Here is a 21,943-nt window from a genome sequence, read left to right on the forward strand (position 1 = left end):
TCAAGACTACACAATCCCCTCTTCCTCATGAAAAGGAATATGGGGATGTTTTATTGCTGCGCTCCCATGTGTAAAACACCTATTACAAGTGCCCTTGCAGAGAGAGCCGTGACTCCTCGAGGGGACTTACAAGATCTGTCCCCGCTCCTCTTCCAATTCACCTCAGGATGAGTTGACGTGTTCATGGGAGCCTATAAGACCTTACGAGGGGCTCGTATTCACCTTCCAATATCACCAATACTACTAACATTAGCACACCGCTCCTTTGGCTAAAATACGTCCGTTCATCTCCAGCGCTGGTGATGAATAACATCTTTCAGGCACAACTGTAGGGCTTTCATCTCCTCGGGCTGCAGAAAATCTCCTCTCATTGATTTAGTGTTACTCAAGGTAATTCCAGGTTTCTTCATCCCATCCTGGCGATGGTTCTCACCATTTAGGAAGAACAATAATTGAATGTATTGCTCAATAGGTTAGTGTGACATATGCTCAGATATTATGTTTTGGTTGAGATTATTTACCCTTAAAAGGCTAAAGCAGTGATACAAAGAGGGGAAAAGCATGCAATTGTGTTGAATGTTAAATGTCAAAATGTTTAAACAGTCATCACAATTAGGGCTGCAAATAATGATTATTTTCATAATTAAAATCTGCCAATTGTTTTTCCTGATTTATCAATTCACTGTTCGTTAGAATATAGTGAACAATATTCTTATTAGTTTATCACTAGGTGGTGTCTTCAAATGTCTGGATTTATCTGACCAATAATCAAAAACCCAAATCTATTCAGTTTATGATCATATTTGACACAGAAAAGCATCAAATGTTTACACTGGAGAAGCTAAAACCCTCAGATGCATTGTTGCTTTGTAAAATGATTCAACAATTCAGATGAAATTCAAACCCTTAATTTGTTTTTTTTGTTTTTTTATGTTATTTCATATCAGATTATACATCTATAGACCTAATAGTACCAGATAATGTTTCAGGTACACTTTTGATAAAAGTCCAAACCAATAGAGATCTAGTTTTAACCAGACCTGAGCCCAAACAAGGTCAAGTCTTATTTACCTCAAAAGTTTATAACAAAGTAAAAACTGTCACTATATAATAAATAAGTACATCAAATAATAAGAGCTGTACACTGACGGCGGACATCTTTGGTGAGTGTGTTACATTGAGCTTTCAGCTTCTCATAGGGGGACATGGTCTCCACAAGCAATAACCCTCCTCAAACATGCTGCCTTTAAACCTTATTCCCACATCCCTTTATCTTTATTTGAGGTGTCTTTGTGAACCAGAACAGCAAATCATTTAAAGATAGATTTGACATTATAAAGTTTGTCCTGTAAAAGCAACCTAAGATAAGTAAATACAAATAATGACACAGCATTAGATAAGAAAGTGGCCCTCACTGTAAAAGTATTTAGGTAATATAGACACTAAGAGAAGGGACTCGACTGTTCTACTGCAAGAAAAGTCAACAGAAGTCTGACAGTGTTTTGTGGACTGGAATCTGTGCGACACGTTATCAACACCAAGTTATCAAAAAGCTAAGGTACAATCTCACAGAAGGTTCTAGGCTGAAAATGAAAACACTATTTCACCTCAGTTGGTGCTTGAGTGAAACTGATCCTTTTCTATTTGCACGTCTCAACCCAAGGCACAATGTTGCGTGACACACACACAGTGACACAACACACACATACATTTTGGTAGCGTGGTTGTCACAGTGTCAGAGCAGAGAGCAGCCATAATCTCCAAGTTAAACTCCAGCCCCTAATGAGCCCTCTTCTTCAGCACTCTGCCATCCTAAAGTATTTACAACCACCCTTCTTAATGTGTAATTCCTCTTCTCTCCAGTGTATACCTTCAACTACATTACAACAGTGGAACAAATAGTCCTATCTCTTTGAATGTGTACGCCCTCAAGCCTGCCGCAGCTGCAGCTATGGGTCACATTTTTCATTTTGCTGAAGAGCCGAGAAAAGACATCGTGTCTGCATGCCTGCCCTCTCACCATCCAAAACTGTAATAACATCATGACAGCAACATGCTGCTGCAGAGACCCGGTGTGGTGCGACACTGGTGTGTGCCCTGACAGAGCACAGCTCCTCTCGATCCCAACAAACTGTGAAAGGCAGCAACTCCTGCAAGAGCCATGTTTCCTGTTAAGGTGATGCTCTGTCATGTATAGAGAATTATTTTCACGCAAATAGCATGTTAGCAAATCTAAACTGCAATCAGACGGATGATAAAGGTGGAGAAGTATGACACAAGTGGCTAAGATATGAATGAATAAAACTGGTGACTGTGATTAATATAAGGGCTGAGACAGAGTCTGCTTCTCTTTCTGCCAGCTCTCTGTCTGACATACATTCTGTAAAGAAAAGAGAAAAAGTGTAACATTCAAGCTAGACAGAGGTGCTGCTCACTCCACTGAATGTATCACAAAACATTTCTGTATTTTATTCAAAGCGCAAGCCTTTGATTGCACCTAAGAGAAGAGGGGGAGCCGTGTCGAGATGTGAGCGCAGCGCTATGCGAGGCGTGCACTCAGCAAAACAGGGGAAGAGGTGGAATGTAATACTAAAAGCTAATATACAGTAAGTGAGCCAGAGGTACTTCTTCTCTCTTCAGCAAAACATCACACTGTTAGTGTGCTTCTTTGCATCTGCTGAGAGCGAAACTAAAGCCCTTGATCCTGACGAGAGCAGAGCACGTTGGCTCAGCTCTGAGTAGACTTTTCATTACACGCTTACACCAAGTCACACACATTTACAGGAACCTAGACCGTCAATGATAAAAAGAAAAAAGAATCAAAGCAGCACTTTGCTTGTCTGAGGAACTCGTTTTACAGCATGAAAAAGGTAAAATATCAGCATTTGGAGATTACGTATGAATATCCAGTACATTGATTTTTCTGCCTTCAAGGGAAACTTTTGTATTTTTAAACCTGGACCCTATTTTCCCATGTTATTGTGTCTCACCACGTCAGGATAAGTCTCCTGCTGAAATCTCACGAGGTGAATTGTTGCCCGAAGACAACAGTGGAAATGTGAGTGAGAGTGGAGAGAGGAGTGCCAGGGAAGAGTTTGTTGTCTAAAATATTTTCAGGGTCATGGCTGAATATTTAGCTGATTTCAAAAATGTGGATAAGGCCTAATCCTCTCGCGGGATTTCAAAACCAAGACTTCTCCTTGAGCAAGACTTGGTTAGACACAGTAACAAACGGACCGGATCAAGCAAAAGGTTTTCAGACACTTATAACAACAATCTGAGCCTGTCAGTGGCAAACACAAGCACTTTTATTGGATGTACATTGACAATGTGCTCAGAAGGATTACATTGCAGCCCGTTTCGCTGCAGAGCTTTCGCTCAATACTGAACCAATAACACAAAAATAGTTTTCCCGATAAGTCACTTAGACACAAAAACATGAGAAAATAGTAACATTTGGTGTGGTATAGACAGTATGCCTTAAAGTGCAAAGTTTTGGACCAAATGTTGGACGCATACATGGTGAAGCAGCTCCCTTTGTTTTCCCTTTCTGGATGATAGGGATGAATTTATTTTGCTGAATCAGCCGGGATGTCCAACAAATATAAAAGCTCAGCAGCAAGATTATAAAAACTATTGTTTTTGTATGTCTTTCATAAAGGAGCTTAAGCTCACAGGCACAACTCCACAAGGACAGTGAAGAGGAACCATAATAATGATAAAAGCTGAGGTGAGGGATACAGTGGTACATCATTACAGTTACAGCACTCTTTGTTTACCATGCATGTGTGCCATGCGGTTTATGCCTTGGAGAGGGCTGAAATCTACGAGGAAGAGGGAAAGATTTTATGATCAAAGATGGCACGTGGAAAGGTATTCAGTTCCATCAGCTCAGTTCCAATCACACTCTTATTTTGCACACACGTATGCCATCCTCATACTTGCTGATGTTGATGCCTTCAGAGAACAGGCTGAAGAAGTTCCTTATATCAGGCATTAATTCTTATCTAAACTAAACTCACCAAACTTACAGATAGAAGGTCAAAGGTCTTTTTTGCTCGGTAGCAGATACCACTTAAACCTCTGGGACATGAGATGAGGAAGACAAAATCCTAGCCTGCCTTGCTGCCTTAAATTTAAATAATATTTCCTTGCAAATACACACTGCCAACTTTGCTCAGTTTCCCAAGATAATTAAATTTAAATGTGTTTTTTTTTGGCAAGTCCACAGAGAAGACTGACGTATATATTGTGAGCTAAAGAATGAGATTGAGATAAGAGCCGAGGCAGATGAGCCGCGGAGCTAATAGGCAGACGGGGTGTCCAGAGAACGACAAAGACAAAGAGCATAAAAGTGAGGAGAGAGACAGCGTGTGTGAGGAAAAAGGCTCCTCTGGGTCATTAGGCTACAGACAGACACATGCAAGTGCCATCTCATCCTTCATTCTTGCACTCTCCTGGCCAACAGGCGCCGAGCAGGAAGGTATGAGGGCATTGAGCCATGTTCAGTGAACCTGACGTTTGCTGGAGATATTGTGGCAAATGAAGACACATTGCAGGGACAGTGGCTACTAATTGTCCTCCTACATTTTCAACAGTCTGTCAGCGTTCTTGCCGTGTACAGTACAAGTGACTGGCACATTTAATACAAGCTACACAATACTGTGAAAACCACAGCATGGCGGCTAATGCAGAATAATAAAATATCCTCTCCACTTTATTCAGGTATTTCTCCACATCCATCTCCTGTGTCGTATTCTGTACAGCAGTGACAAACAGTTAACTGTGACATCTCAACCTAAGTTCCATTATTAGAGCGTCTGCTGTCAGATAAAGCTGTGATAAGACAATACGCTGCAGCCTCGGCACAGCCGCTACGTAGATTCATCCAGACACATCAGACAAGACAAATAGACCTCGGCTAATGCTGACAGAGCACCCCTGGTGGAGAATTTAGACAGACTTTCAATCATTCATTTGACAAGTGGGGACATATTCAAGCAAGAGGATTTCTGTTTCCATAATTCCAAACCCCATAATCCATTTTCGTCCCCTGTCAGGGCTCGAATGAGTGATTCACTGGGCCAAACTGAGAAGGCAGGTCACCTTGGCAACACATTGAATATATGCAGCTCAAATTTTATGTTATCATAAAACTATTCTGAAACACAGACGATGCAAAGAGGAAATGTGTTTTACACATGTTGTGAGTGTTTGTAAGGTGAGGTGTGTGTATGTTTAGAGGGGTAGCATGATGAGAGAACATAAAATAACTTTAAACCTGCATGAAGTGATTTTAACAGAAAACGAGCCGTAAACACAACACCGACATATTATTCAGTCGACATGGAGAACTTGTTGGGACACAGTTTCCCTGTCTGTGTTCACTTCATAAAATTACAATATTGGGCAATATCTGTCTGTGGGTTTGTCACTAAGAGCAACTCCATTCGCATACAAGTAGACATGAGATCCATTATTAATATTACAATATGTATTATAGCGGATTTAAAGTAAAAAATACAGATATGTAATGTCAATGAAGAAGGCAATCCGGATGCAGAAGCTGAAAGTCAGAATCAATTATTCCATCTGTGTCTCAACATGTCAGAAGTGAAGACAGAGAAGAGAAAGATATTAAAATATTCACATATCCAGCTCTATGGGAAGGACAATTGGGGTCAACATGCCACTTTTAGATTCTAATTGCTGTCTCTTCACATCTCTGAATTGTGACAAAAAATATATGCTAAAAATAATTTATTACATATGTTTGTTCTCCAAAATTGATTGAAAAAAAGGAATGCAGCGTATTGAAACGATTTAGAAAGTAAATTAGTAGTATGGTTAAGACAACCTAATTTGACTGCCACTGAGTAAATGAGTTGCTGGTGCAAAGCAAGTCCTCTGCAAACAAAACACTCAATGAGCAACATTTGTCCCCCGCAGTGGTTTTAAATGATGCCACAACGTAGCTCTGCTGCATCACAATTACCTGCCAGTGTGTCTCTTTGCTCCATTAACATAAGCAAGCTATTTCACTTCAGCGAGACACTGCTAACAGGCTTGAGGGGCCTAGAGGTGAAAGAGAAGCTGCATAAGATATTGTATGAATAAAGATGGTACTGATACAGTAACTTTCTGCTGCTCTGTTTAGTATAAATAAAGCTGCAAGGGACTCGAATGAATACAATCTGACAGGAGAAAAGTACACATGGTGCACTATTTAAAACAGACAGCAAGCAAATAGACTAACTGTGACACACAGACGTGTATCTCAAGATATTGCTACACAGACGTTTTGCTCGAACACTGTGTGACTGATTTGTCTATTTTCATGTTCTTCCATTCATTGGAAATAATTGGGGGAATGAGCCACATGTGTTAAACAGCACCTGTGCACTCTGTCTGATACAATTATCTGACATCAGAGAAAAATAGGATCTAATCTACTACAATCTAATCTCAGCAGAGAAAATTCACCAGAGGACACGCAGTTAAAGGCTTTGATTTGAGAAAAGACTGCTGAGTAAATAAATACTGATGATATTGAAACAATCTTGCCACAGGTGAATCAGAGTCTGTTAGCCGACACAGAATATGAAACAGTGAGAGAAACAGATTATTTCTCGCTGACTCATTTATAGTTGTAAGTGGCAATCATAATATGGACTGCTCACATTTGTATCACTAATAGTAGGGACAGTAGAGAGTAAAGTTTGTACAGAAACAATCTTGAAAAGGTATACAACATCCTAATTCACAGATTTTAATTTCTCCACAGAGAGAAGCGTAGTGCAAGAGTTAGAGCTAGAGTTTTGTCAGTGTGGTTTTTAGCCTTTACAAAACACTAGAGCAAAGGTATAAGAAATGGAATAAATAGTTTGTTTGTGCAACTTCACCAGCAAATGTTAGCATTCCTGGCTAACTAGCTAACTGCCTACCAAGAGGCAACCAAACCAACGTGGAAGTGCCTTAAACCTGCATCCTTTCTAAAGGCCAGCAGGGGGTAAACATTTTCCTAAGTAGTTAATTGTTTCATTTGCTAGTTTCAAGTCTTCTTCAATACAGCATGATGTAAATGATGGTCCTATTTGGTTATAATAGACAATAAAGCAGGATATGCCATTTAACTTTAACCCTTTCACAGTGTGATTTCAGTTAAAGGTAACATTTTGGCCTCCTAAAAACGTCAACGTTTAGTTGTACTTAGCTCCTCATGTCGCTTCTGGTTCCAAAAAAACAAGATGGCAACGTCCAAAACTCAAGATGGCGACAGCCAGAATGCTGAAATCGAGGCTTCAAAACCATAGACCCAAACAAATGCGTGACATCACGTTGACTACGCCCACTTACTACAGTCTATGCTGCCAACAGAAATAACCTAGAACTTTTCAAAAGCAAAGAGCATGTTTGGGATTACATGTAATGTTAGAAACCTGACTGAACATCCTACTGTTGCTAGCAGAGATTAGAGTAACAACAACATATTTATATCCCTTTAACAGGGTTCTTGTTTTAAAACAAATCCTCTGGAAACTTTAAAAAGTCAGTTTAAAATCAAATTTGTGAGCTAGTTGGTATTTCAGCCGACAAAATCCAACACGGTCAGCTCGAAATACAAAGCCGGCTTTTGTTGACTTCTGTGTGGATTCAAAAACCCATAGTTTCAAAAGTGACTACAAATATTTTAGTGGTACATCCACCACTGTTATTATTGTAAACTGCTTATGTGCTGTGGAGAACGTCAAGCTTGACAGGCATAGTGGGGCTTAGCAAACAGTCAATTAAGTGTCAACATATTGAGCGAGTAGTGAACCAAGAAAGAACATATAACTTCTGGTCTATTTTCCCAGTTTGGACACATCAGTGGAGCTCACCTCTAAGTGAATATCTGATTATGTGTGGAGAAAAAAGTCAAGAAATGGCACACAGGCCATAGAAAGTGCCAATTCAACCTCCACTCCTACCTCCCCTCTTGCCGGCCATAAAACGCAATGTAATAGGATTCCTAAGCTTTTCCAGTGACTGCTTCCACTATCACACAGACATTTAAGTGCACTAATCCATGACAAATTGTCTCATCTGATCCATGACAAATCGTCTGAGGGGCCGATAGAGACGAAGAGATGGAGGGAGGAGGTAGAGGTGGCGGGGGGGGCAAGACGATGGAGGGTTGGGGGAAGAGGACACGGAGAAAGAGCTGCTCGGGACCTGAATGATCAGGCAGTTATTGCCTAGTTTTTAGAAAGGTTGCTTTCATTACCTCGAAGGGCATGCTGTGTGATAGAAAGGGAGATCACATAGCGCATATGAGCGCTCTAACTAAGCCCACAGTTTTCAAAGCAATTATAATCCCATGTGGAGGTAGATTACAGGATTTACGTCGCTTGTTGGAAAAAGGCAGGATTTGCAGAACAACATGTTCAAAAAAATGTATGTTCAAATTAAATGTGCGTCGTATAGAAAATCTGATTTCCATCGCACTATAGTTTCATTTAGCTTTTAACAGTTTTACAGGATACAGACACAAGTCAATATTTAATCAAACAAAATAGCAGAGAAAACATGCAACCAAAGAAAAGGCTATTCCACAATCTTGGACAGTAATGACTTGGACGTGTTGTGGAAAATATGATTAAGGCGTCATCCATTCAAATTTAATTGAATTTCTTTCACCATTAATTCTCACACTAATTAGTTCCCACAGTTTAATGGCGATGTAAATAAAGCTGATTTAATGGCAATACAAAAACACAGAGTGCCTGCATGAAAAGCTGTTCCTGAGGGTAGTATGAATGGATTTGCTGTTCATAAAAACTCTTACACCTCCATAGAATAAGCGAAGCTGCAGATTACCACTTTGAAGACGACTGCCTTGAAAAAGTGCAGCTCACTTTTGCATTTCTGTCGCTAACACTGTTGTAATGAGGACTCTGAGATGTATGGAAATGTGTTCCGACTTGGAAACGGTATGTGTGTTCAGTTTTTGAACCAGTGGAGCTAATTTCTTCACATTCCCAAACACTGGCAGAAAAACCATCAATCTTCTGAAGCAGCCATCCATTTGGCAATGGAAAGAAAACGGAAAAAATAATCACTTCGTACGTATGTATGTCTTCCAAACTTCTACCCCGTCCTCACTGACAAGAGAGCTGTCCTAAATCAAGTTCAATGTTTATTTCAACACCCTGTATCTTGTCAGATATTCCCTACTCTAGAAAACCTCCAACCCTTAGATCTAAAGTTAAAAAACTAGAGCTTCAATAGATACATAAAGCTAAAGCTGAGCACTATAGTATTTTGACAGGGTGTCGGAGATGCGTTTCTTAATTTGCCTAACACATCTTTGCCCATGAACTCCTGTTGACCATATGATGCAACTTGCCTAATCAAAGTAATTAAAATGTTTTCTTCCACCTCAAAGAGTTCTTTACATTTAGGGAGCATTATGTCACATTGAACAATGAGCACATTAAAATGCCTTCCAATCATCTGCGATTAGACTTCACAAGCCTGTTTCAAATCAGTGTATGAAAACACAACAGCAGCACCACTGTGTTAGTTATCCGCCTTCTACCATCACTCATTTTGTGTGCTGTGTCACAATCTTTCATGTACGTGCAAAAATCAGCATGCCTATGGCCGCCACTGACAGTAGAATCTTCACCATTTGCTTATGATAATCTTTCAAATGAAAAGCAGATAATTTAAAAAATATACCAAGTGCAGTAATGCGAAAGTGCCCATATACACCTGCACTGCCTTGTCATTATGGCTGCCAAAAACAAGGGTCAAACAAAAGGTCAGCAACAGACTGCTATCAAAGTGTAACAGGCAGAGTAGAGTTAGTTTTACAGCGGCACCTGGAACAGGAATCCTGTTGTTCTATTAGATCTGAGACTCTTAAAATGCCCTGTCAGAGTCATAATAAAACAAAGCAGCAGCTAAAGTGTTGTTATATTCAGACTGCTCCTCTGGGTATTGAAACATTATGAACATGGCTGCTGTATGCATACTTCAGCTGAACAAGGGTAAATAAATACAGTACCTGCTAAGCCTGACCTTAATGACAATATTATATTACACTGACAACACATTAGGGAGCGCTTTTATTTTAACACCAAATGTACTTCAGCGATGTCACTGTCAATGTAAATCGGTCACACTTTTACTGACTTGTAATTGAGTCCAGTAGTGTTAGAAGTGTCTTGGTTTGTGTAGCAGCGGTGTTGGCAGTGAGCACTTCTGCTCGCTGTGTTGGCAGGTGGGGAGAGTGCAGAACCGGGCTTGTGTGTGTGCCATGTCACATTCAGCTCATCTGTCAATGTAGTGGATTATTTCTTGAGAGACCAGAATTGGCTGCCCAGAATCAGGCCGCCATCAATCTTGCGCCGCACTAGCAGGACGCAGGGGAGGCTGTGTGAAGCGGAGGCTCATGGGAAAGGGAGCGGCGCCGCTTCCTGAGCAGGTGACGAAGCAGTCAGGCAACTCGTTACTCAATCTCCGCCTCAGCGGTGACTATGCCGATTTGTCATGGAAACATTTGAAAAAAATAAATAAATGGAATCTGGAAACTTTATCTCAGCAGTCACATTTCCTTTTCTTTTTTTCGGTATGCACAGTCAGCTCGCTGTTGCAGAATGCAGATACGCTGATTTCTAAAACATTGTTAGATGCTTCAACAGGCTGGGGGATTACATCCATACCACGATCAACATAACCTTCACTTCCCCCTCAGATACCCGCACAGCCCCTCGTCTGTGTATCTTTATCTCTGTGGCATGGTTTGTGATTTTTTGTACCAGGTCTCTCAGACAGTCAGCCGGGCTGCATGCCAACATCCACAAAAATGTATTTCGGGACATGTTTTCCCATAAAATACCAACCCTCTATTTCTCTTCAAAACTTGTATCATGTGTCCAGAAGACAATGCAGCAAAGCATGCCAAATTAGGAGAGCAGCTTCACCTATCTTGTCATCAAGCAATAAAAAAATAATGAATCAATAATCTCAGCAGATGGAAGGTACGTGTGAGACTAAGATAACACATTATTTCTATTAATCTGTTTATCAGCACAGACATTTTGAATCTTGTATTCCTCACGCTTCATTAACGAAAGCCATTTTACAACTTAATTTTCTGTATAGCAGAGAGTATATTGCACATCTTTTCATCGTCCTTTAGAAACACAGAAGCATTATTTGATTACGGAGAAACAGCAAAGCATGAAAGCCAATGGATTTTTCAAGGCAAGACATCTCTTTTTTTTTTCATACGTCCTACATAGCCATATCTATTTATATCTGAGGGTTTTGGCCTCAATGAAACCAGAGAGCTTCTCAAATTATAAAATCAATTCTAATTCAAATATTCATCATGGCATTTCAATTCTGAGCGAGCAGTTCTGGTTGGATCGGTTAACGCCACTCCACGGCTGACTAAGATTGATGTCAGCTTAATCCTCTTAAAAAAAAAACATGATATACTGTAAATTGTATAGTTGCCAAGCAGCAGAGAAGGAAAAAAAACAGACCGAGATGTGCACTCTTCGAGTGCCCAGTTTTGATAGACCATTATCCCCGGGAAGCCTGCTGATTAGGATGTTAAAATATCACAACATATCCTCACATTATGATTGTCAGCTCCAATTATGTCTGTCATCCATCATAGTTTGTTGATTTTAAAAGTTTTCTGGAGATTATTTGCGTTAAAATAACATAACAGAGCGTCGGTCCCAATGTCAATACTGGTATACTGTAGCACATCTCTCTTTCGATTACTTCTTGGAGTCATCATTCAAAATTGACTGGCTCAGCCTAAATCAGTCATATAACATGAAGGAAATCTGAGACTTAAAAAGATCAAGTCAACAGAGTGTGTTTATCATCCATCTGTAGAGTGTAAGCTTGCATCCTGTTACACTTGATATGTTCTGAACACAACCCCAGTATCCCCAGAGGGCCCATGGAAACGCCACACCATAAAGGCCTCGGTGAGAAAACGGTTTGTAAATGTGTGAGCATGTGCGAGTCCGTACCCTCCTCCGTGCTGTATGCAGCAGGTGTGTGAGTACATCTGTCTGACAGGAAACCTTCCAGAGAAGCCTCAGCCATAACTATTCTTTGCCTGGAAGACTCTTCTAGATCTACGCCAGGGGTGGTGATTGGAGGGAGGTTCTTTTTTGTTTTTTCCCCCTTCCTTTCCCCTTGGGACCACTGCATTATTCAAGAGACACTTACTGAGCCTTGCACTTCCTTGTACATCTTTGGCACCAAGCACGACTTGCCAACCAGTCAAAAAGAGAAAAAGAAACACAGAAAGAACTAGAAGCTAGTCTTTAAAAATTCATTCGGAGCTCTCTGTCGCTCATCCCTCACCCTCTTGTTCCAATTAACGCGACAGGGATACTTTGAGAACTTTCTCTCCATCATAGTTGGGATTTTCCTGTGTCAGCTGTTCCGAAGCAAAAGTAAGCCAACTCTCCGACATGCTGCTTAAAGTCACCAATGATCAACACAAGAATGGGGAATTCAATGCTGGACTTTTTTTCCCTCTTGCTGTGCTTCAATTACTTGCATTTTTGCTTGGCAATGCGACACACATGAAAGGGAACCCAGCTGAAGATAGCATCAATGTTTAACAGCTAACTTGGCTTCTGGAGAGAGAGCCCCCACTCTGTACGAAAGTTCAATATGGTAGTCACACTCATTGTTAGAAGCTTAAAGAAAGCCTTTGCTTTGCTCAAGAAAACCTTTGCCTTCCCTGTTACACTCCCACATACACCATAAGCAATGCTGGTAAGCTTTTCCATAATCAGAGAATTAGATCCGCCTCGCCGTCTACCCTCCTTCTTGCCCCTACGGTGCAGCAGGCGTCAGGCTTAATTGCCAAATGTTCCTAGTGCAAAAGAGGGAAACATAATTGTCATTTCTATCTAAGCCACAGTGATCAAAGCTCCTTTGGCTACAAGCACAGTAATAGGGATTTTTGCCTACAGCTTGTCCTACTCGTAACAGTCTGCCAGCAAGATTCAGGGTGCAGTAGTCAAAAATGATTCGCTGCACACACAAATCATCTGCCTACCAGCTAACTCACAATGTTTGTCTTAGAGGGTTTTCCATGTTCAGATTTCAACAGAAGTGTGCCGCTCACCACAGAACCAAAGTCTAACACTGAGCAGTACACATATTTCTTCCATAAATAGCACCAATTGCATATTTGTAGATATATAGAGTACAAGCACATAACATGCAATTAGATGCACAATTAGTAGTGACAATACGGTGAATCATCACGTTACAGTATCGTATCATGGCAAAGTATTTTGACATACTGCAGCAGCCTCTTGCTGTTGCTTTTCAAACAGCCAAACTGCTCGCCACATCGAGAGGGCAACGTCTCACACTGCAACACTGTAACAAAGAGGTACACGTACCCAGGGTGAGAATGTCGGTGCGGCCGGGCCGGGCTACATGGTGCTGCTGGATGGTCTGGTAGAGTGTGGCCTGGCACAACAGCAGGAAGCCGAGGCTAATCCACATGGCCAACAACCAGGACATGGTAAGGCTGAGTCTGCAGGACGGCACACAGCGGGGGAGAAACATTAGGAAAACAGTCATATTACAGCATGTATCCGTACATATTTACACACACACTGTGTTTGCTTTAATGTGGCAAACAAAAGAAACAACATAGTATACTGCTGTATCTTCTGATATCACCCAGAAATATTTAGACCAATACCTCTCCTAGATTTATTTAAAAGGTATGAGTATTGACATTTTCTTATAATAACAGTAGGAGTGAAAAGAAAAAGAGGAGACAGAGGCTTCAATAAAAACCCTGCAGACTCAAACACAAAGTTAATATTGTCAATATATTTCTGCATCAAAGTCTGAAAAGGACACGCACATGTATCATGAAGTGCAGAAAAAGGAAAAAAATACTTTTTCAGAATGGAATAATTTTGTAATCCTGCCTTTTTGAAAATTTCAGTTGTGTTAACAACAGCAGCAATATTCTAAATGTTTTTAAAATATTGAAGATTTCCAAGCACGAAGTGCCTTCTTGCCGACTTGTTCAACGACTGCCTAATAGCTGCTGAGGGCCAGCATATGGAGACACGCCTCAGCCCTCATTGAATAATGAAGCTCTCCTCCTTTCCAGGTGTTAGCAGTGCTCCTATCCATTCAGGACCCCGCAGAGGGAAATTTAAAAGCTTCAGCCCACTTCCTCTAAACTAAACTGTGGCTTGGTGTCTTTTGGCTCCCTGCCGACTATTCTGTTCAGTGACACTGTTTAGAAAAATGAATAATCGTTGGACCGATTATCAGTTTTGAGAAGAATATATTTCATCCAAATCACTCGCTGTATCCCTCAGATATCACAGGCACTAACTGCATTTGTTTGACTTTTGTCAGTTTTCACTGAGGTGAGTGAATGTGCTGTTCAAATATGACAGTGTGAATCTAACACTTCTTTAATGTTTGATTCTACAATATCTCAATACACAGGAGAATATAAAGCAGACACATGAGCCGCAGGAAGTCTCTTTAATATGAACTTCAAACCATGCATATTTCACGTTTAAATAAAGGAGTCTGTATGAACAGAAATGTTTAACATGTCTGCAGAATAAAGGCAGGCCAGAGCCAATATGTTGTTTCCAGAAAGCACTGAAGCCACTGCTTGCTTTCTTGTTTTGCTCCAACTAGACCACTTTGTGTTCTGATGTGTATCTGAGATTAAATCCATTAGGCTACTAAATGTTGCCCCATGTGTTCTGTGCCCTCAGTGACATTGAGACTGCTTAATATTCAGCGAAAATTAAGCATACAATTATGAACAGCACATTGTAAATCCCCACCCCTGAACTAAATCCACCATAATCCGCGGGTTTGTGGAAATGTGAACTGGTCCCCTGGGTATGTTTTCCTCTTCTTTTTTTCATCCACACAGTATTTCTGTTCGCCAAACTGGCTTCATATGCATAAGCATCGTTGCGCTTGTATGGTTAACTGCATATTGCATAGATATGACTGAGCTCCTCCCGGTGAATCGTGCGAAAATAAAATGTGGTTCTCACCAGAGGCGTATTTACCAGAGGAGAAGATGCACGGCAGACTTTAAATAAAAACGAACAGCATCGTTTTAGGGAACTTCGGGAGGAAAAGAGAGCAGCTTTCAGGATAACATAACTCTTCTAGTCGCTGCTGCAGCCTGTTCCATAGCGCGCGAGATCTTTTATAGAAATGTCCATCTTGTTTTCAATGCGCAAAAGAAAGACAGTAAAACAGTTTACTCTCAGTTTTGTAGTGTCGCGTAAAGGCGAGGGAGGACAGCTCCTCTATGCGTAATTGGTAAGTCCAGCAGCGTGGGGAGTAAGTGCAGTCGAGGAGTACAAAACAGCAGTCACACCTGCAGGCACACGAGGCACCTGCGTACAACATCGATTTAACACAAGTAGTCGTTTTTCTTTCTCGCAGCCTGCGCTTCTTCTGCTGTGGAGACTCCTCGAAAACGCAGGAGGATCGAGGTGTCACAACATTATTTAGGCTGCCATCTTATGAAAGCGTCTGAACTTTTTTGGATTTTATTAAATGGACTGCACTTATAGTACGTATTTCAGCTATGTTGTAGTATTATTATGTACCTTATTTGTTTCAAATACAATTGAAACTTGTATAACAACTCAAATACAATATTGTATTGTGATTTATAGGGTGTTTTTAGTGAAAGCTGTTTTTCATATTTCTCTGCATGGATACAAGTCTTTACTTTCTGTAGCCCTAAGTCACCTAGTACATCAGCGCTCACCCACCCTTTCCCCAAACACCAGAGGTATTCCTCGAAAGTTCCACACCCTTACCTGAGCTCAGTCAGAATCACTGCCTCCCTGCCAAGCAGACTCACTCCTCCGTCTTAAATCCATCCATACTTTGAAGCCAGGGACTCCCGCAAGAAATTCCAGTACCAGATAAGCCGATCACCAGCACAAAAGGGGCTAAAATTCTGTGTTGTTTTTCCTTCCACACTATTCTCTCTTCTGGACCCACGCTGCAGAGTTCCTTTTGAAATCGTCGGGCAACACAGTCACCAAAAACACCCAGAGGTCTGTGTCACAAACTGACTAGGAGCTGAGTTGATGGCAGGTTGATCATGTCACTGTTGTCTCTGCCATATACGTACAAGATCTCCTGTCCTCTCCTCCGTTCAGTCTGTGCCTCTCCTCCGTCAGTAGAACTCCTATGTTGTGATGACAGGGAGCTAATTTACCCCCCCTCACTTGTCGACTCCTTTTCACGCGTGCGGCGGAAGGCTCCAATGGAATGACTATTCTGTCTGCTCTTGGCTGCGTCCCCCCATTGAGAAGCTGTGCTGATAGTGTGAGCCTCAGTCCTCTCTCCAACGCACTAAGTAGAGAGTCTGTGTCAGAGAGGCAGAGCGAGCGAGTGTGTGAGTGAGGGCGCGCGCGCGCGTGTGTGTGCGTGTATTACAATGTAGCCCAGCTGGAAAGAGAGAGAGCGAGAGCCGAGAGAGCGAGAGCAGAGAGAGATCACATGTCTTAAAGCAAGACTGCCCACTTCTGCATCAAGACTTCATCAGCAAATGCAGAATGCTTTATTAACCCACCCCTCTTTTCATCCCAGCCTCCCTTCCACAACGTCAGGAGATGTGCGAGTATAGCCTTCAGCTCACTTTGAATGTGTCTGAGTGCATCCATCTGCACTGCATCTGTGTGAGTTGGAAAGGGTGTGGAGGGAAGATGACTAAATGTGCCTTTTCTTTAGTCATGGCCCGCCAGCATTTAAGGGGTGAGAGTGAAATATGCTCCAAGCACAGCACTTTTAATAGAAGGCAGAGTGCTCCATCAGGGCGCAGCAATCACCATAGTATCTACTACGAGCTGGCTGTGCTCCTTCTACCTGTTTGTGTGGTGATGGTGATTTGTTTTTACAGCCTGTCCTTTTTTTGATATTTTACCACCCTGAAACAAACCTGCATCTGCAGCGGCAGCCTGAAAGAGTCTGTGAGCATCCTTCTGTCACATGCTCACTAACTGAACCCGCTGCCTCTGAAGGAAAGACAGCCGTCGGTGTTTCCATGTGTATGTTTCCGTTGGGCCTGAGCCAGGCAGGCAGGTGAAAGTGTTGTTTGTGTGGAGTATGTTTTCCTCCAACACATTTCCTTCCATGTGGAGGAGCTCCCCTTTAACTTATTACACTGTTAAGCGAAAATTTACAGTATATGCAAATCCCACGCACCTGCCATGGCTGACTCACTCACAGTCTGACATTTCACTGAAAATGAACCCTATGCTACTCAAAACAATACACAGCTGAGGGGCTAAATAAACTGGCAGACAGTGAGCATAGTGCTGGTTCTGTGGGGGAGTACAGACAGATGAACTTGATGATGAATATCTGGATAAAACTTTGTCCCGGAGCTGTTAAAGCACCCTGATTTCTTTGCTTGCTAGGGTTTGTGTAAATACAGTCGGTGTATGCCTCCGAGCCCAACGTATCCTCATGCAACCGTCTGTATAATATCTTTCAAAAAGTTAAAGTTCTCCTAAGAATGTCCAGCAACACATGTCAATTTTCGCTTATTACATGCATAAAGTCTTCCGTCTTGACAGGAAAAGATTGTGGTTTGGGTTAGAATAACTATACCTCCTGGTTCACAATTTATTACAAATTATTATTTTTGGTATTTACACAATTTACAGTGCATTACGTGTCGTAGGTATAGCTATGAACAGTGTATGTCTACAGCCTGCACAGTAACACTATCATCTTCCTGATCCAGTTGTCAAGTATCGTAGGTAGAATTTGTTAGATGGTTAATAAGCTCTTTAATTGCTGGTCACTGTGCCATGCCACAGGGCAGCCTGAACTATCTCTGCTGCTGCTGCTACTGCTATCACCTCTGCTTGTTCTTTACACGCCATTATGTGATTTGACAGCCAGATGTGCACAGCCTCACAGAGTTACAATGTGCAGGGAAGAAAGAAGCTGAATTTAGAAAAGCACAATGTAACAAAATGGAGGAAGAGATGTGTGTGTGTGTGTGTCTGTGTGTGTGTGTGTGTGTGTGTGTGTGTGTGTGTGTGTGTGTGTGTGTGTGTGTGTGTGTGTGTGTGTGTGTATGTATGTGTGTGTGTGTGTGTGTGGGGGGGGGGTATTATTCCCTCTGTTGTATTATTCAAAGTGTGATGTGAGTACCCGACTGGGTATTATAGCTGTTAACAGAGACTTCCTCTTATGGCTGAAAACTGGGTAAAAAGGATAAAAAATAAGAGCGGTGCGGCACTTATTCCTGTTTTAAGCCGTTTGTTGATGTGTTTTTTGCCTTTGGACTGCGTCCTTTGTATTCACATAGATCTGCAAAAATCTAATGTGAATGCAGATATGAAATGTGAAGCTGCCATCTGGATTTCTGTTGGGTTAAAGCACACCACATGTTAAGTGACCAGATTCACATTAAGCAGGAGCTACAGAGTAATTACCACATTGATTAGTGTTCCTACACTGTCAAGCTATATTTGCACAGAATGGCTTGATTACCAATAAATAGGATTATTTGTATTTGTGCATAGTTGTTGATGTTTCCTTTTGTAAGGAGCATTAATAGCATGTACGCTTGAATTTAATTTTGTCGTAATGTCTCTATGATCTGTCCCATTGGACTGAGATGAAGGCGTGAAATGAAACAGGCCCACAAACAAGCCTCAGAGGAGAACTTAAGATTGAAGGCATCCAATTACTGCATGTTCCTTCCAGTTCCAACGTGCAGTACTAACAAAAGTCTCCCATTTGTATCTTAATTCTTTCCTTTTGTTGATCTGTTGCGGTCTCTTATTTTTCATTCTACGTCAGGCGAAGCTGTGTAGGGAGAATGGACTGGGACAGAAGCATTTCACAGTAATTCTGGATTGTTGTCCTGTTCCCGCTCTTCCCTGTCTCCCTTCTCAGGGGCTTTCATCATTTCCAAACAGCTGTCGCTGCAGCCCGTGCCAAGCCCTAACCACAACCGACCAATCACTGGCCAACTCTGTGTTTGGATCTGGGCAGCCCTGTTAAACAGCAGGGTGTGCCAACATCGGTCTCTCGCTCTCCGTCTTCCTTTCCCATTCTGTCATTCTCTGTCTTTCTATTTCTCCCTCTGGCTAATAAAACTCTTCCTTCCAGTGGAGCCAACAAGCTTCAATATGCACCCGCTAGTTGTACCAAAATATAATTTTTAAACCCCCGTCCGCTTTCTGCTCTCCTATAAAAAATGAGTTCTTGTCCACTATTATTCCTACATACGTCTCAACATTTCTCACTGGAGCAAACCAAGCATTTCTTGAGGGGAGCTGTTGTGTTATTAAACCTACTCTCCATAGACATGGGCTCCATAAGATATTCTATCAGAGAGAAAGGTAGAGTGACACAGGGAGGCAGAGACAGAGGGAGAGAAAGAAAATAGCAAGACAGATTAAGCTAGGGAGAGAAAATTAATTTGGAAGAAGTATTCAGTGGCAACTCTTGCTCAGTGGTGGATGGTGAAGGGAAGATGATTAATGTAACAAAGGAGCGTGATCTGTAGAAATAATGTATTTCACATTTATCAGAACATCCTTTATCTGCAATTGTTCATAGGTGTTCATTAGGATATTGTCGATTTGTAACAATATAATTTTAAGTGTATAAGGTAAGGTAAGTGGATATACAGTTCTCTACACAGAAACCTCTCAGGCTTTACCTTCAGCTTTTCTCTACTGTCAGCAGATCCTGAGAGAATAAACGCTAACATGTCAGTGTAAATCCTCCAAGGAAAACACAAAAGAAAATTGTTATTTCATAGCCATAAACAGAAATATTGCTGTCGCGTCCCTAATTACTTTCTCATTTGCAACAAGAGGCAAATTCCAGTCAGTTCGTCACTGACACACTTCACTCTTCTTTAATTTGGTCATTTTTTATGTTCAGAAATAGTGTGACATTATACCACTGTATAAAGTCTTAGGGAGGAGGTTGGGCATACTACTGTATATGTGTGTCTGTGGGCTTTTTTCATTCCATCTCCTTTCCCTGGCCATCACCTGTCATCTGTCAGCACAGCTGCCCCTTAGTCCCATTAGTGCAGGACAAGTAGATTGTTACCAGTGGTCCTCCTCGGCCAGATTGTGTATGTTGTCTTGGAATTCGAGCCTTAAATTGTGTTTTGCCTGTGCCTGTTGTTATATGACCTGTTTGCTTGTTATAGCCCTTTCGATTTGTTTGCTAGTCCTGCCTGCCTTCACACTGCCGACCATAAGAATGCCTCTACACACGGTAAGAACTGTTTATACTATGGCTGCTCTGTCTCTCAACTTAGTTTTTTGTTTCCAGCTCTGTGATCATCTGTTATACTGTCAGCTCAAACATGTAGCCCAGTTTGGAGACTTCTAACAGTATGAAGGCGTCAGGCCTCAGCGACGTTGATGCAATGCAGTCACGAAACCTGGGCATGGATTGGGCAAACTTAACAAACGTAGGCATACTTATTTTAAACCAAACCTTGACCTTGTTCCTAAACCTAACCACGTAGTTTTCACTAGAACTAGAAATAAGAGATATGTTTTTTTTAAACTGATCAGATGAGTCAACATGACCTCACATGATCTCCTCCCTGCTACTGATGCTGGTGAGAGGACTTAAAGGAACATCCTTAACTGACTCTAAATGATGGGATTCCTTTTGGCTCTGATTTAAGTCCTCTGCAATTTTGTATTTTTATGCTACTATTTGGACAAATAATCCAAAATCCATTCCAATGCTAAAATGTCCACATTCAAATATTTATGAAATTGAATCAAAACATCAAATGTTTCACTTCCCTGTAAAGCTGCCTGGCTGATTTTAAATGTTGGATATTTAATAGCCTCCGTGGACATTTGACACTGTTACTGCTGTAAAAAGTCAACTTGTCAATTCAATACCAGCGATCACAGTTTGCATCCCATCTATATTATCTAACTACAGATCATTTCTTCACAAATGCTTGTCACCCACTGTTAAAATGTATACTCCTGCACCAACATCACCACTTGTCAGACGTATAATGTGTGGAACCTTTGGTAGTATTTGCTAATGCAACATTATGTTGTTCTCTATCTGCATACGCATTTATATACGAGGTTCCTTATCACTGCCTGACATTTGGGCATATTATGACTAGCAGTATTAATCTTGGCAAACAAATCCGAAACTGTCAGTCAACTGTATGCTGCTCTTGTTATAACGAGCAGCATTTAAAGAACCACAAGAAGCCACGTTTTTACATCAACTGGCAACTTTGAAATTCACAAGCAGTCAGCAGACTATTTGTTTAACATTGTTCCACATGTTATTCAGTAAATTATTTGTATATTTTGTCAGCACTATTTTGCATACATTCGTACCGTACGTTTACTGTTGAGAACCAGCACAGCAGGGAGGAATCAAATCATCTGCATACAAACAGTTCTAGTCGGGCATGGATTCATTTATTTTGGTTGTTTGAATATAAAGCACTTTTGTAGGCACATGTCGGCCTGTAAAGTGCTATACAAATCATAGTTATTAGTGTTACTAAATTGGCTTTCACTACCTTACCTTTGAGATAATGTATTACTTATGGCATCTTTGCACTCAAGGGTATTGAAATTGCTTTAAATGCTTTTTTTATGTGTTGTATGGAAAAGTATATTATTAAAGTCTGTGTGCTGGTGCCTTCGTACCCAAACTCCAAGGTAATTTTACTTGCCACATATTCAATCATATACTGCAGGTAGCAGTGAAAATAAGTTGTGGGTTTTTTTTGTGTTTGAAGTGGGTCAGAAATTCTGTGCTGGTAATGCGCTGGGACTCACCAGGTCTCAGCAGGGGACGTATCCTTTCCCTTGCCAGTTCAGGATGGAGGAGTAATTGAGCG

At 41.3% G+C, this 21,943-nt stretch overlaps 1 protein-coding gene across 3 annotated transcripts in view; it reads right to left on the reverse strand.

The window, feature by feature from the left end:
• Positions 1-16,435, reverse strand: part of tafa1b (TAFA chemokine like family member 1b) — a 112,033-nt gene extending 95,598 nt beyond the window's left edge. Inside the window, exons 1-2 of one of the 3 annotated variants that reach the window (XR_003832350.1) lie at positions 15,873-16,432; positions 13,440-13,576 (exon numbers count right to left, since the gene is read on the reverse strand). Coding sequence is in view for 1 of the 3 variants with exons in the window: in XM_029432753.1 (XP_029288613.1) it covers positions 13,440-13,563 (124 nt within the window). In the remaining 2 variants the exon portion in view is untranslated. Of the gene's footprint in view, positions 1-13,439; positions 13,577-15,089; positions 15,170-15,872 lie in introns of those variants that run through there. The other 2 variants (XR_003832351.1, XM_029432753.1) reach the window with 2 other exon arrangements.
• Between the last annotated feature and the right edge of the window lie 5,508 nt (positions 16,436-21,943).

This window comes from Cottoperca gobio, chromosome 5 (assembly GCF_900634415.1).
Source record: "Cottoperca gobio chromosome 5, fCotGob3.1, whole genome shotgun sequence".
Lineage (NCBI taxonomy): Eukaryota > Metazoa > Chordata > Actinopteri > Perciformes > Bovichtidae > Cottoperca > Cottoperca gobio.